This window comes from Diabrotica undecimpunctata, chromosome 8, assembly GCF_040954645.1.
Source record: "Diabrotica undecimpunctata isolate CICGRU chromosome 8, icDiaUnde3, whole genome shotgun sequence".
NCBI lineage: Eukaryota > Metazoa > Arthropoda > Insecta > Coleoptera > Chrysomelidae > Diabrotica > Diabrotica undecimpunctata.
The window spans coordinates 33,213,204-33,230,933 of record NC_092810.1 but is presented as its reverse complement, the minus strand read 5'-3'; the positions used below and the strand labels follow the sequence as shown (position 1 = coordinate 33,230,933).

The 17,730-nt window shown below is 33.3% G+C and overlaps 1 protein-coding gene and 1 long non-coding RNA gene across 2 annotated transcripts in view; both read left to right on the top strand.

The window, feature by feature from the left end:
- The window catches only part of LOC140448764 (soluble guanylate cyclase 89Db-like), a 135,565-nt gene extending 127,275 nt beyond the window's left edge, over positions 1-8,290 (top strand). The window contains exons 11-13 of the mRNA XM_072541879.1: positions 676-785; positions 2,299-2,388; positions 7,784-8,290. Of these exons, the coding sequence (XP_072397980.1) occupies positions 676-785; positions 2,299-2,388; positions 7,784-8,290 (707 nt within the window). The remainder of the gene's footprint in view (positions 1-675; positions 786-2,298; positions 2,389-7,783) is intronic.
- A 3,138-nt stretch (positions 8,291-11,428) lies between these two features.
- On the top strand, positions 11,429-17,258 carry LOC140448352 (uncharacterized). Its single transcript, XR_011951691.1, has 2 exons — positions 11,429-11,768; positions 17,113-17,258. It is a non-coding gene; the product is annotated as an uncharacterized lncRNA (long non-coding RNA).
- Positions 17,259-17,730: the final 472 nt, after the last annotated feature.

Sequence of the window (17,730 nt, the reverse complement as noted above, 5' to 3'; positions counted from 1 at the left end):
GATTTTAATTGAGTAAGACATAATATCAAGCTACTTTTATGATGTTTTGTATCACATATGTATTTTTAAGATTTACTTTTGAGTTTTCATTTGAAAAAACTAATCAGCTGCATCATTTATAAAAGTTAACTTTGTGTAAATTTCTTTTTTCATGTCACACAATCGTTTGTAGCATGGCTTAACTACCACTTAAGTAGCTGGGATCAACAGCTCTACGTGTCCTACAAAGCACGGTGTTATCTGAATTAAATTATAAATTTCCGGTTGTAAAGCCGCCGATCGAACCTGAGTCCTCCGGATGCCTACATAGCCACTGACCTTCGGCCGCTGCGTATGGGAGATATTATGCATGTTATTATTAGTTTTTTATAATAGAATATTTAGACAATACATCGACATAAAATCTCATGTCCGAAGAATTTCCTGTAATTATTCTTAGTACTCTCATACATGACGAATATTGCATCTGTACACGATCTTCCACTACGAAAACCCTGTTGTTCATCTGCTAAACTTATCTTCAGATTCATTAGTAAAAAAATGTTACAAGAACTAATAAACTGTTGATATTCAATTCATGAAAAGGCCATTGAACAATTCTGATCTCAACTTAATTGATTGTTTACATATCAAACTATGTAGTTTTCGTATACGTGTAAAAAATATTGTTTTAAGGTGCTCATTCGGGACCAGTAGTTGCAGGAGTTGTGGGTATAAAACTACCAAGATATTGCTTCTTCGGTGATACAGTAAATACGGCATCTAGAATGCAATCGTCTAGCGAGGTAAATATCCTATACTTAGTATAAAATTTTAGAAACATAGCTCGTATTTCTTGAAACTTTTATTGTTAGATTTTAAAATTGTCAATAATAATTTTAAAATTCATTATTTAGATTAACTAAGCTGTAAAAAAGGTTTAAAAAAGCTTAAGTATTTTAAAATAAAACTCAAAAAAAAATTTATCATTTTTTATTTACAGAAAATGGAGTATTAATAACTCCATTAAGTAAGATTTATTTGACCGATATTTACATTCCATTTCAATTTCATTGATCAAATTCTTTGTTGGCTTTTGTAACTTTTCATTCGTACCTATTTTAGGTCTTGGTCTTTACTATCACAGTACCTTGTTTGATCTTTTTCCAATAGTTCCTCTATATTTGTAAGCCTTTGTTCCCCTATAGTTTTAATGATCCTTATCCAATTCTAAAATTATAAACATTTATAGAATTCCATGTATTGCTCTATTAATTTTTTTATCTATTAAGATCTAAAATTGTGATAAAGTTACACTGTGGTAACAAAAATTGGTACGTTTAAAAATTTTTTAAAAATCAAAACTTTCACATCTAAATCGAAATCAATAGAACAATACAACAGTTATTTCAGTATCTCTACTTTTAAGATGTTCGGGCTGCTTTCGATTCTGATTTCTAAATCTTCCCACTTTCAGTGGTTCGGGCACAGAGGTGCCACCTGCTTTGGTGACACCTCTGGTTGCAAGAACTAAACAATTAGATAAATTGTTTCCTGTTCTCTGGGCTGTCTAAATGTGCAAATATTAGTAGCTTTTAGCCAAAGCTTGCTATTAATCTGATAAAATAAAAGACATGTATTATGGCATTGGAGCACAAATTAGTCAAACTTTTTACGTCTGAACAGCTTACGAAGTAGAGATACTGACATAACTGTTATATCGTTCTATTAATTCCAATTCAGACGTGAAAAGTTAGCCAAACGCATCATTACTTCAGTCCCGTTCAATTTTATTGAATAATTTCCCCCACTCTCTGTTGTTCCTTGCAATATTATTTGCTACGTTCCATGTTAACTTAACATGTTTGAGTTCCTTTTGTATCGTTCTTATCCATGTAACTAGTAGTCTTCCGTGTTTTCTTTTACTCGGTAGAATATAGTGTAAGGTTTGTCTGGCTATATATTGACCGGGGTTTCCGCAACGTGTGGCTCATCCACCTCCATTTCCGCTTGTCCATTTCCGCTTGTCCATTTCCGCTTGTTTATAATAATTTCTATTTATTCCTCGTTTGTTATTCGCCACAGTTCTTCGTTTGTGGTTTTATTTGGCCAAAAGATTTTTGCTTATATGCATTTAAAATATAAAAGACATAATTTTAAAGTCAGTAAAGTAGTTCATTATATACGAAGAATTGTTGGTATTCGACGAGTTATTGGCTTTGAACTAGATTAAAATAAACTTTATAGAAATACGAATCTTAGTAATACTAACTATTGTAGTGATATTATATACATTTTAATTTTTTTCTACACTTCTAGCCCGGAATGGTACATATTTCTGAATCGATCAAAGAGCTTATACCGATCAAGAAGTATATTATTACAAATAGAGGAACTGTTAAGTTAAAGGTTAGTATATTACTGATGTTTCTTTTGCACAATGCCAGATTACATAAATGTTTGACTGGAATACAAAAGTAAATTCTCTTAGTGAAAAAGAACTGTTTACGTTTCCATCACTACTGAATATTCCTACACGCAATCCTTCTGCAGTTTTACCCATATCTATGTACCAGATATCACACTTTAGCAAGGTACTTTGGGTCTGTATCTGGTACCATATGGTCAGAAGTCATCATCCATTCGGAATCCCTAATTTCATTTATGTTACTATGTTCTGATCTAGCCATTCTGTTGCTCAGGAATTCTAGCCTCTAGTCTCTTAGATTGTAATTATTTGTTCAATCTCTTAGATTGAACTTATAATTATGTGCAAAGGTGGGAGGTCTTCATAACTTCTGGTAGTGTCCGCAGAGTTTCTGTAATTCTAAGGCAAGCAAATTTTTGCACCTTATTTCGAGGATGTCTGCTGCACTTTTGGTCACCGTATTAGTGATATATACTGGGTGAGTTTTTAGTCCAACAAGTCTCCATTCCATATAATATCTCGGTATTAGTACTTTGAGTTGAAGACTCAGATCATTACTACAAAGTAATTTTCTCATATTACTGAATGCTGATCGTTGATCTCCTGTGAATATTCGTTATTTTTGGTTACGATTGATCCCAAGTATGTATATCTGTCCACCTTTTAAACGAGTTTGTTCCTAATTCATAACGTCTGTTGTGTCTTTGAAATGGTCGTGAACTTCGTCTTGTTGATATTTAAAGTAAGTTCGGTCTCTTCGCTACTATCTACAATCTTATTCATCAGAACCTGCAATTCTTTAACCGACTCTGCGATTACTAACGTATCCTCGGCGTATCTGATGTTATTTATAGGTTCTTTGTTCACTTTAATTCCTTTAGTGCTTTCTGAACTATCTCCTCTGACTATAGGTTAAAGACCAACGGAAAATATGCATCCCTGCCTTACCCTTCGTTGTATTTCTATTGCTTCTGGTAGTTCGTTGCCAACCTTTACACATGCAACTTGAATAAAGTAAAGGTTTGATATTATTCTAATCTCTTTCATTTCCAGATTTTTATCTTAAAGTAGTTGTATAAGTAGGCTTACCATACGTCCCGGTTTAACCGGGATTGTCCCGGTTTTAGACATCGGTCCCGGAGTTTGTCATTTTGTCCCGGTTTAACAAAAATGTCGTCATTTTGAATTTTTGTTAAGTGATTTCACACAAATGATTTTTTTCCTCCTGGATTCATATTTACTGATAATAAATAATATTACTTACGTTCGTATTATATAAACAATTCTAATAATGATGGCTGCAAATCTGATTGATAAGATATTTTAATAGGGTTCCCACAGAAGACGTGCTGAATTCTCGAAATCATCAAAATGACCAATTCAGCAATTCACCGTATCACATTCCTTAAACATATTATTTCAGTGAGTCGTTAACGAATATAAACATTAAAAAAATCAAGAAATGATGAATTAAAAAAAAACAGATCTCAGTTTACCCGAATCATCTGCAGTGCGATTACATTTCGTTTTTTTGTGAACGGTGGTAAAGTACGAAAACACTTTGTGTTTTATTTAATTGCTGTGTTTGATTTAAAATGCCGAAAAGAAATTGCAAATTTACAAGCGAACTTGAAAAAAAAATCCTTTTATAAAAAAGCTTTGTAGTGACAATAGGAGGGTGAAATGCCAGTAATGTTTTTCAGAATTTTCAATTGCACACGGTGGACGAGCAGATATTAAATATCACTTAAAGTGTGCAAAACACAAGACGGGTGTAACGGCGATTGCAAGTACTTTTATCAATTTTTTTTAAATGATGATCCCATTCAAAACGATTTAATTATTGCAGCTAAAGAGGTCATATTCGCTTATCACACGGCAATGCATGATATAAGCTTCAAAACATCTGATTGTACGTCGAAATTGATTTCAAAATTTTTGAATCCAAATTTGGGGTGGCGAGAACCAAATGTGGTGAAGCGATCATTTTAAATGGGTCGGCACCTTTGTCTTTGTCAGAGTTACACACCGACTTACAGAAGGCTTTTTTCGTAAGTTTTAGTAATGACACGTCAAATAAAAAGCATATCAAACTGGCACCGATTATTGTTAGATACTTTTTACCATTAGAAGGTGTACATGTCAAACTATTGAATTTTTAGTCCGTTCAGGGCGAGGCATCGGAAATATTGACTTAAAATATAATTTCAACATTACAATCGTCATGATATTACAAATAAGTAGCTGCATTTTGTGGCGACAATTGTAATAAAAATTTTGGAGGTGTGTGTGTGTGCATAGAAGAGGACAAAATAATGTTTACAGAAGACTTAAACAAGAACTCGGTGTAGATATTGTAGGAATTGGATGTGGCGCACATATTGTACACAATGCACTTCAAAATGCTGTGGATGGTTTACGAATCGAATTGAACATTTAGTTATTATAGTTGTCAAAATATATAAACATTTTTATATCTACACAGTTCGAGTAACTCACTTGAAGGAATTCTGTGAATGTGTAGATGTGGAATATAAAAACCTAATCCAACATAGAAGTACCAGATTTCTTTCTCTTTTGCCGGCAATTGAGAAAATTCTAAATGTATTCTAAGGACTAAAAGCATATTTCCTTTCCCAAGATAACTGTCCACGTGCAATGCGAGATTTTTTTGAAAGTGAAACAGATGAGTTTAATTTTTGGTTTGTGTATGGACAATTAAACAATTTTAACAAGACTGTACTACTCGTGAAAAAAAGGGAAGCAAACTGACATTATTTTGGAATTAAGAAGATTGAAATCTAATCTTTAGAGAGCGCATGGACAGCAATTTTGTACCACAAAGAGCGAAACAATTATTATTAAAGAATCTAGGTAGTAGCCAGGATATTGATAAATTTCAAACAAAAGTAACTGATTTTTACCGACGATGTATTTCATACATTGAATTGTGGGAAGACAGTTTCGGAGGAGCAGACATTTTCGAATGGATTAAACTGAATCACGTATTGAAATGGGACGAAATCGAAGGATCTGCTAAAATTATAAACAAAAAAACAGTTTGGACGATCGACAAAATATTAATACTGACAACCTTTTTGACGAGCTGTCACTTAAAAAAGCTTTTATAGCATCAAAGAATGATGAATGGAATTCCACGACGATACAAATTGACAACACATCGATACACCCAACCTGGTAAAAATGGCGCAATATATTTTGTGCTTACCAGGCACCTCCGCTCCTTTAGAGCGTGTCTTCTCGATGATGAAACATATTTGGTCGGACGATAGAAGCCTTATGTTGGAGTCTACCGTACAAGCATTACTATACTGTAAATTAAATTTTCTTATGACATGTAACAATTTTTACGAAAAAGTAAAAAAAATAACATTTTATTAAAAAAAGTACATACGAGGGAGAAGTATGAATGGTACAAAAAAATAGGTATTTTATTAATAGAAATTTTTGGCTACAGCTTAATCGTTTTTTTTATACTTTACCCTATCCACCATTTACTGTCCCGGTTAAGAGTTTCATAATTATGGTAAGCCGTTGTATAAGGCAATTATGTAGGACTTTGTACATTCCTTGCATTCCAGGAAACAGATATAAAAAGGTTCGTTAACATCCATACATATTTGCGATAATACATTAAGGGCAAACAGGCTTCTTTTGTACCCTTTGCGTTTCTGAAGCCAAACTTAGTGTTACTAATATCTCATTCCGGTTTTCTGAAAATTCTTTGATGTTTAATTTTTAAGAATATCTTTAGATCGTAAAACTGATAGTTCGGCGGTCACAGCACTCTATAGCGTTAGCTTTTTTCGATTAAGTTACGAACGTCGACTTAAACCATTCTTTTATATGGTATTGTACAAGTCTCTAAGTATATCTCTTTGATTTTCTACTATTAATTTAATCATTACTGCTGGTATCTCGTCAGGACCTGCAGCGTTATTATCTTTTGCCAATTTTACTGTCTGCATGACTTCTTCTTTTGCTATACTGGGCCCAGTTTCTCTAAGTTTGCATAGTTCTATGTTTCCTGTATTGTTCTCTTATCTTTAAATAATTAAGGTATTGTTTTCATCTTCCTATTTTCTTGAAATTGTCAAGGGTAATTTTATCTTTTTTATCCAACAGGATACTGCTGTGGTTTGTTTTTTGGATGCCGGCCAGTTCTTTTATGTAAAACATTAATTACCTCTCCTAATTATTTACTAAATTGTTCTATACAGGAAGAAGAAGAGGAAGAAGAATAAAAAAAGATCTAGCGGAAATAGATCGATTGAAAACATAATTAATCAATCTAAATAGTTTTAAAATTATAAAGAACATATACTTGAATTGTCGGCTGGTATTCAACATGTAGTTGCACCAAAAAGTTAAATTATCAATTAAATTAGATATGATTCTCAGCATATTCTACCGATTATGGTGCAGCCTCTCTTACATATTTATTCTTTATTTCTACCGGCTTTTACCGTTTTACCGGCTTGTTTTCGTATGTCATATTTCCATCTTAAATTTGGACGTCTTCTTGGTCTCTTGATACCTCTTGGATACCACAGTGTAATTCTAGTGGACCACCTATTGTCAGTTCTCACTAAATGTCTCGCCCACTTCCATTTTAAAGATTTAATTCTATGGATTACATCTGTCACCTTGAAGTTTTGATATACTCTCTTTCTTTAGTGTCCAAGTTTCGCAGTTGTATGTCATGATTGGTAGTATACACTGATCGAATGTTTTTTTCTTCAGGTGGATTGGCATCTTCGATTTGAATATAACTGCATTTCTACCAAAAGATGCCCAAGCCAGTTTCATTCTTCTATTGATTTCTGGAAGTAAGGAGCCAGATCCATGTATTTATTGTCCCAGGTATACATACTCGTCTACTGTCTCAAGTGCAGTGTTGTTTATTATTACATCTTAGACATCCACTAGTTCGTTGTACATGGTTTTTGTTTTTATCAAGTTCATTTTTAGGTCAACTTCATTGCTAGCTGCATTAAGGTCGCTTGAAAGTTCTTTTAGTTCTGCAGGATTATTAGCAATAAGAACGATGTCGTCTGCAAATCTTAGATGGCTAAGGTATACTCCATCAATGGATATTCCTTTGTCCTGCCAGTTCATTTTACTGAGTATATTTTCTGGAATTGTAGTGAAGAGCTTTGGTGACATTGCGTGTCCTTGGCGGACGCCTTTGGTAGTAAGAAATTCTGGAGTGTTTTCATATATTTTTACCTTAGCTTTTGCTTGACAAACAAAGAAAAAATAGGAGGAGTTGGACTTCTTACACATAAGAGACACACTAAAAATATCCAACAACTTAAAGGTATTAACCCAAGAATAATACTCTGCATACTGAAGCTTAACAAAAAAACCAGCCTTAAAATAATTCAAGCCTATGCACCTATATCTACACACTCGGACGAGGAAGTGGAAATCTTTTATGAAGACCTAGAAAATGCAGTAAAACTAACGCCTACTACACACAACCTAGTAATGGGTGACTTTAATGCTAAGTTGGGATGTAAACTGGACGGGACCGAAGTTGCAATAGGTCCCTACGGATTCGGACAAAGAAATGAAAGAGGTGAAATGTTTTTGGGTTTCTTGGTACGAAATGGCCTCTTTGCAATGAATAGCTTTTTCAAAAAAAGTCCCCAAAGAATATGGACCTGGGCAAGTCCAGATAGAGTCACCAAAAATGAAATTGATTTTGCCTTAACCAACAACAGAGACATGGTCCATGATGTAACAGTTGTTAATAGCTGTTCAGTGGGAAGTTATCATAGAGTGGTAAGAGCAAAGATCGTGCTAAATCTCCAAAAACAAAGATACAAAATGATAACAAAAACACACCCAATAGTATGAAAACCAATCGAAAACACCATGTCCTTCGAAGAGGAAATTCTGAGATGTCTATAACAAATATAGACGTTATGGATGTCGAAACCTTAAATGATAATTTAATAAAAGCTATTAAGAACGCAGAGAAAAAGTGCAATACAAATCCTAGGAGAGATAAGGAGGAAAAAATCAGTCAACAGACAAAAAGATGGAGACACGAAGAGAATTTAAGAACAAAAACGATACGAATTCACGCGTACTACAACAACTTAATAAAGATATTAATAAAGCAGTGAGAAAGGACGTACGACAATATAACACAAAAAAGATTACAACGGTTGTCGAGGAAAATAAAAGTTTAAAGGTGCTAAAGAGATGTCAAGCTGGTCAAGCTCTAGGTAAAAAGAATATTGCTAAGCTCGCAGATCGAAATGAAAAAGTGGTAACAGATAAAGATAAGATAATTAAGGTAGTTGAAGAATTTCACATAGAATTATATAGAGAAAGGGGTAAGAAAGACGGCACCACGTTGAGAAAAGTCCAGAATGTGGGTTCAGAGGATATCCCAGAAATAACAATCGAAGAAGTCTCAAAGTCATTAAATCGAATGAAAAACAATAAAGCAGCTGGTGATGACCAAATCGATATTGAGGCAGTTAAAGCAGGAGGAAAGACAGTATTGAAAGCATTGACACAATTATATAACCTATGCCTTTCAAAAGAGGTTACACCATCTCAGTGGAATAAAGCTGTTATAGTGATCATGCACAAAAAAGGAGATATAACAGAGCTAAAGAACTATAGACCTATTAGCTTGTTATCTCACCTTTATAAGTTGTTTATGAAGATAATAACTAATAGGTTGACATCAAAACTAGACTTTTATCAACCTTGCGAGCAAGCAGGATTTAGAGCTGGATACTGAACAAAAGATCATTTGCAAACCATTAAGTCGTTGATTGAAAAAACCATTGAATATAATAGACCCCTGATACTTGTCTTTGTCGACGTTGAAAAAGCATTTGATACGGTCTATCAAAGTAAAATGCGCCAAGCTCTAACACAATGTAGAATAGATCACCGATACATATCCCTCATCAGATACATCTATCAGCATGGTTCAGCCTGTGTAAGACTTAATGAAGCTACTGGGACCATTCGTATTGAAAGAGGCGTTCGGCAAGGAGACAGCATGTCTTCTAAATTATTTACAACTTTGCTAGAATACGCTTGTAAAACAATAGATTGGAACGTAAAGGGCATCAATATAGATGGAAAATTTTTAAATAACCTTAAATTTGCAGATGATATCGTTCTTATTGCAGACAGATTTGATCAGGCACAGATAATGCTCCAAGAACTCCATACTGCCACAAAAAGAGTTGGTCTTAAAATAAATTTTTCAAAAACACAATTTATGACAAATTTAGTCCACAACAAAAACATCTCAGTAGACAACCAAACAATCGAGCTGAAAAGAAGAATAAACCTCGCTTGGGCTGCATTTGGAAAGATAAAGGATATTTTTAGGTCTAAAATTCCAATGTGTCTGAAAAGAAAAGTATTTAATCAGTGTGTTTTGCCAGTGATGACCTACGGCGCACGGCGTAGAAACCCTAACACTCACGCGGAAAGGGCAATGAATAGAATAATGTTAGGGATTTCTCTACGTGATAGAATACCCAATGCTACTATACCCAAAAGATCAGGAGTAGCAGACGTTATTGAAAGGATAACAACACTAAAGTGGAACTGGGCAGGTCATGTAGCAAGATCAGTTGATGACCGGTGGACAAAAAGAATTTTGGAATGGAGACCCCGAATACAAGCTAACAGAAATAGAGGTCGACCCCCAACGAGATGTACAGATGACATAAAAAGAGTGACTACAAATTGGATTCACATGTCGCAAAATCGGACTAAGTGGAAAAGCATACGAAAGGCCTATGTTCAGCAGTGGACGTTAGAGGCTAGTTGATGATGATGATGATTTGCTTGACTGTATATATTTGCTTAAGTTTCTATGTACGGTTTGTCAATGCCTTGGTTGGTAAAAGCTTCTATTACTGCCTTGGGATATAAAGAATCGAAAGTCTTCTCGAAATCTATGAAGGTTAATGCTAGCGGTATTTCATGTTTTCTAGCTCTACTCATTAGTTCTTGAATTGTATGAATATGATCCATGGTACTGAATACACTTCTGAAGCCAACTTGCTCTCTCGGCTGTGCAGCATCTAATGCGTTTGTTAATCTGTTGTTGATGATCTTTGTGAATATCTTGAATATGATTGGTAGTAGACATATAGATTTTTAGTTTTTAATATCCTCTTTGCTACCTTTCTTGTGCATGAGAATTACGTTTGCTGTATTCCAGTGGTCTGGTATGCATCTCGATCTTAAACAGTTCGTAAGTATGCTTGCTAAGGTTTTCAAGATTTTATTGCCAACGTATGTAAGCAGTTCCACTGCTATACCATCTATTCCAGCTGCTTTACGCATGTAATTGTCGATTCTACTTCTTCCGGAAGGATTTCTGGTACATCTTTTTGGTTACTGATTACTTCTTCAAGTGTGTCAGAGGCTTTGTATAGTTCGCTGTAGAATTTAGTCACGAGTTGTAATATTTCATTTCTGTCTGTTACTCTGTAATTTTCGTTTGTTAGAGCAACGATTTGCTTCTTCCCAATAATTATTGCTTTTCTTGTATTATAGTTTCTCCTGTTTTCCATTGCATTCTATCAGTCTTTTATTGTATTTTCTTATGTCTTCCTTAATACTTTTCCTTATTGTCTTACAAAGTTCTCTGTATTGTATTCTCTGTATGTTGCTGCTTATTTTTATTTCCTTTCTTTGTTTTACCATTGTTTTGTTTTTATCAGACAGTTTACTATGTTCATTTTGTTGAGGGATGATTTCCATTAATTGGGAGCTGTCCATTTCGTCATGTAATCTTTCATCCATTGCCCTTTGGTAATGATCTGAGTTTTCTTTTAGATTGTTAATATTTATACCGGTTACTCTTGGTTGTGTTGTGTAAAGAATTGTATTCTTTCTAGTTTCAGATAAATTATATATATTATGGCAAGAATATAGTTTGTTGCCGATATGCAATCATTACCATCATTATCCTGATTTAACCTTCGCTAATATAAAATTATCTTGAAAATATAAATGAATTACAATAAAAAAATATTCATAGATAAGGACTATGTATAAATATATAGGTTAAAATGGAATATTATTTTTTGTGGTAGACAGGTAAGATATGGCCTCAAAGCTAACAGTTTGTCTAGTCTTAGTAATCGTCTTAGGACTTGTTAGTCAGGGACTATGTAATATTTTCGATTTTTTTTCGACTTGGCCATCGAATCCAATTGTTCAAGATATTATAAATATTACCGTGCCGGATCAATCAACTTCTGCACCGAATCCAATTATTAGCGACATTGTACAACCAGTTGAAGAGATTTTTAATATCACCAACTAACACCAACTGTAGTAGGTAAGTAGGACTAAATTGTTTAACTCAAGTTAAGTATTCTTGAATGCCTCATAGCTCAAACATTGGCCTGCTGTATATATTACATTTTATCTATTTTTGAACATATTCCAAGTTAATGCAATTCCATACTGTTATTGTCCATGCTATTGCAGCATAAGTTTGTATTTTCATTCCCCTTTCTTTGTTCATTCCAAGGGTTGCCAATATATATTTTCTGCTGAATTAATCTATTATTTATTTCATCCAATAGTTTCATCAAAGGGGCTGCTTCGTTAATTGAATTTGCCTGCTAATAATAGCATCTGGTCCAATTACTTTAATTTACCTTATTTTTGGTAGTACTTAATCCATTTGATCTCACGACTTTTTTTTTCGATAATACAAGATTTTTTTGAATGTCCTTGTTGGATCTGGGTTAAATAGTAACAATTCATGGTTATTTGACATAAAAAAAATTTTAGCAAAAAGTAGGTGTACACATACGAGTACAATGGGCTGATCTGGAGTCAAAAATATAAAAAATTGTGTAAAAATGAAAATATTTTATTTTCTTATAATATAGGTACATACTTGGGTATATCCTGTATTATAATCTAACTATTATGAAATTGTACAAAACAATCACGTTCAATACACAAAGTAACTTCACACTTTATACAAATCCAACGTACTCTTTGATGGCATAAGCGACATCGAAGTTGTTTGTCTATTTTCTTTGGAGAATGACCGCTTCCATCCATTTTTAGACTAATTGGTACCCATCCTGCTAGTAGTTTTCTAGAATAAGTAAATTTTCCAAAACTTGGCCTTTTCAAAACTGAAAAGCCAAACGATGCATTTCTTTATTTTCAGCAAATATTTGTAACCTCCACAAGTTAACAAGAGCTGAGTTGAGCATGTGGGTAAAAAGGGGCCACCACCATTTTTTACCTTGTATACTGCCTCGGTAGTTATTAATCGATTTGTCAAAGAGATCAATACCGCCCATTGAAGCATTGTATGATGAGAAAAGTTTAGGTTGGGGTACATCAATTTTTCCTTTGGCAGCAGCACACCAACGATTCACTTTTGAAAGTGGTTCAATACTATTTTGATGAAATTGTGGCCACATTGTTGTCCTTCCAATTTTCAAAAAGTAGTAGACTTGTTTTGTCAAAGCAATATTCGAAATATCCACAATTCTTCTTTTTCATTACAGCGGAAGGTAACAAAGGACATTTTTTATATGATTTTCTCTTGCTGTGCCTGTTGCCCTAAAACCCCTCTGTTTTAAAGTTTTCATCAAATTGTAACTAGCAAAATATTTATCAAAAAATACTTCGTGGTCAGTAGGCACATCAACGACATCAAGTATTTTTAGAACAACTTGTGATCCTTAAGGCAACGCCGCGACTTTTTATTTATCCACTGATGCTCCACAATATGTGTCAAAATTGTAGCAATAACCAGTTGAACTACAAAGCATCCAGTCCTTTTACCCAAATCTTACTGGCTTTTCCCTTATGAACTGTTTAGATGAGTGATGCCCAAAATACTTTATCATCGCTTCATCAATTGATAAGTCTTTGTGAAATATGCCAAATTGTTGAAATTTTTTATTTAGTTTGTTCCTGAGATGCCATACTTTATACATTCTGTCCCTTGTATTAATTTACGAATTATCTGCCAAATGTAGGTATTTTTTAATTTCTTGGAAACGATTTCTTGAAATTGCATTAGTTACGAGGGGAACCTGAGGATCCTCATCTAAACACCAATAGTTGCGCTCTCGTGACAATCTATGGTATTCAGTAAAAAGTAAAATAGCCAGAAATATCTTTATCTCTTCCTGCGTTACATGAAATTAATAATTATTATTTTAAGTGGCATATAAATTTATCTGCTGTGTAATATATTCAATAATTTCATTGACGAAAAATTTCTCAAATATTTCTATAGGAGATTTACGGATTTGTTCTTCCATATTATCCAGACGATTGTCGCGAAGATTGTCTTCTTCATCGTTGTCAGTGTCATTAATCATGTAATGAACCTCTATTTCTCCGGGAACGTCATTCGAAAAGCTTTGAGTCTGAATATCATCCTCATCTATGTCCTCATTGTAAGTTTGATAGTCAGTCTCAGGAGGAATAACTACCACCAATACATCTTTATGAGTGGAACTCGCTAGGTCATCTGAAGCTAAAGCAAGAGTTCTATAACGTTTTCCATAAAACCCAATGGGACTGATAAGCGGCAATTCTTGAAAATCCAGTTCAATACCAATAGTATACCTGAAACGATAAAAACCAAATAATCATTTTGATCTCACACAAACCCACTGTACTCAGTGTACAGTACTAGTACGTATCCTTACAACAATAAAAGTTAAAAAATGATAAATAGTATCAAAATCGCAAAATAATAAACACTTCAATGATCCAACAGAAATATGGAGGTTAGCTTATAATTACTGCGGTAAAAATTAGGACGAAGAGCGCCACCTAGGGTATAATTTGTGAAAATCTAGTACAACACTTCCTAATAGCGTTGATTGAATAGGGTTATTCAATCAACGCTAATAGAATCGGACATACACGTGGAGTACCACTTTTTTACCAGATGTGTCACTACTAGACAATTTTTGCTGCTGTACTTAGACGAGTACAGTGGGACCAAATGGGTTAAAGAACTTCTTTATTTGTTATTTTGTGTAAAATGATAATGTCACTTTATCTGTTAATTCTACTAATTTTTCGCCAAATTCTTGGTTTTTTAAACTGTCAAAGTATTTTTTTATGTCTCGGACACACCTTATCTCATTAAATCTTTTTATTTATTTACTGTGTATTGGGCTATCTTATATACAGGGTGAGTTTTTACTGCTATATTGGTCCATAATTCCATTATGTCACGAAAATCCAAAAATGTTATTTAGAAAAACTACAGGCAGTGATATTCTCCAGGCTTGGATAATATGCAGAATTCTACAGGGTGGTATAACTGTGTGGTAAACCAAACATATAATTTTTTAAATAGGACATATATATATATATATATATATATATATATATATATATATATATATATATATATATATATATATATATATACTCCTTACTTACTCCGTGGAGTTACAACCCTTCGTGGGTTTTGCCGACTCGACAACATGCCTCCACTGTTTTCTATCTTGAGCAACCTCCATCCATTTCTCCACGCCCATAGTGCTTAGGTCTCCTGCTATATTATCTCGCCACCGGAGACGAGGGCGTCCGCGTGGTCTCCTTCCAATTGGGACCTCCCACACCAGTCTTACTGTTCGTTCATCAGTATGCCTTCTGAGGTGTCCTGTCCATTGGCGTCTTCTGGACTTTATTTATTTTATGATGTTGACGTCTGGGTAAAGTTCTTCGAGCTCTTTGTTAGTTCTTATCCTATATTGTCCTCATGCTTCATCCAGCACAGAGCCAAAGATCATCCTTAGGATTTTTATTTCCCAAACACATAGTCTCTCTTCGTATGCCTTTATTATCGTCCACGTTTCGCTTCCATACATCACAACGGGTCGTATGATTATTTTATAGACCTATATCTTCGTACGTCTTGTTAGTTGTTTCGATTTTATAAGGTTTTGGAGAGCAACAAGACATCTGTTGCCGGCCTGGATCTTGTTGTTTATTTCTTGTGATCCGTTATTGTCTTCAGTTATTGTTGTTCTAAGATACTTGAATTCTCTAACGCGCTCAAAGTTAAAGTCATCGATGGTGATGTTCTGACCGATTCTATCTCTGCTTTGGTTATTGCGGCTTATATACATATATTTCGTATTGTTTTCGTTGATTTGGAGCCCCATCTTCTCTGCTTTCTTCTCGAACCACACGAAAGTCTCCTTTATCCTGAATCATGTGTTTCCTATTAGATCAATATCGTCTGCAAATGCCAGTAGTAAGTTTGGTCCTTCTCGATGAAATACTGTATTCGGTTTTTCGATTCTTGCACTTCTGATTATGTGTTCCAGAGCTAAGTTGAAAAGCTTTTCACCAAGGAGTACGTAACGTTCTTTTAGAAATTTATATTCAAATTGAATTTCTAAATAAAGGGTTGTGTATTTAGAAATTATATATACCTGTTCTATTTTCTCTATTAAAAAATAGAGATATCTATTGTCAAATTTGTTGTCCACTTGATATTATGTCAACATAAATTCCTTGATCTAAATTAGTGCTTTATTTTAACGTAATATGTTCGATGTTTTGATTTTTGGTATTTAGTAAAGGATCGGTTAGAAAATGTTAAAATAAATTTTATTTAATAAATTTATGTCTATTTTGTCACTTATAGTGTTTGGGCACTGTTTAATTTGTATTTATTCGTATATTTCACTTTTTTTGTTTTGTTCTACTTTTCAAATTTTTGTTTGCAAAAAAAATGAAAGTGTGATCGTGTTTTTCATATTTTGAAGTGAAGAATATGTGAAGTTTTGACATATAGTACTTTTTATAAATTTTATCTAGAATTTTGTGTAGAATCTAAAAATGGAACAAGAATATACAATAATATAAACCAGCTTTTATAAATATCGTGTAAGTAGTTAAGAGTACATCATATTTCTTTTCTTCATTTACATCAGTATTGAATTCTCTAATTTTTTTGTATGCAACTCAACTGACCTAGTGCCCAGTGCGAACAAAACAATTCATTAATTTTTTAAAAGCTTTTACGTTTGGCTTTCCCTTTTCAGGATATCTTTGTTGATATTGTATTATGGATGCAAGTAGACAATTTCTCGAACTTTCTCCTAATATCATATCCTAGGATCATATCTGTTAATTAGTCTACTATTTCTTTTTAAAAATTAAAGTCAAGCCACACAGACCGATTAAAAGGTAATATTATGCAAACTGTCAGTTTATTCAAATCCTATTGTTTTACCGTTATTAACTGATACAAGTGGCATTTTACTTATTAATAATTGCTCGTCACAATCGACAGTTATAAATGTTTTACTAAAAAACTTCTTCGCTTAAAATACTGTTGATATAACATTATTCTAAAAACTATTACATTTATTGTATATTCGGTTAATTTATGTTTTGTGTTGGTTATATATTGAATAAGATAGTTTTGTTGTATTATTACATGAGACTAAGATATTTTTACTTACAAAAACTGAAGATTCCCAAGATTTAAAGAAAACTAAAATTATCTCAAAAAGTAATAAAATTGAACGAAGGACTTTATAGTGTTGCAAAATAAAGTGAAGGCTGTTTATCATACTCAGATATTTTAATGATTGTTGTTTTAAGACGTAATATTGGATACTTTATTTATGATTTGAAGTAATTTTTTGCTTTCTATATTTCAGGGTAAAGGCGATATGCAGGCGTATTGGGTTTTTGAAAATATCTACAACGATGAAAATTATCAAGACTAAACTTAAAAAAAAAACTAAAAATGTATATATGTAAATAAGGGTTTATCAAACACAAATATACTTTACATTTATTAAAATATTTTTAATTTTTTCCTTTCGGTGCATCCTTCTCAACCTATTTCTACTGAATATGTTTGTCCAAAGTTATCATTTTATTTATAGTAACTTCATCTTGAAATCAGCATTCCAAGTAGGGCAGACATGGGAGATGTGGGACACTTTTTGAACAATATTTTTCAATAATCCTACACAAATTTTAAATGACTAAAATGGCTCATATAAGTATTCTTTAAAGTAAAGTACAGTGGATAGTATAAGGAGCTTTAAATGTCCCATACCACCCACAACATTGGGAGGAGAGGACTAGGGAGGTCGGGGGCAGGATGTAATAAATGTTATTTTTCAACATAATAGAAACTTTTCTTTATTTTACATTTTACAATTTAAGCAATATGTCGTTTTTCTCAATAATGTTAGGGTCCTTTACATGAGGGATGATGAGAAAATAAAATTTCCATTTTTACGCATAAATTAAACTTCAACTTCATC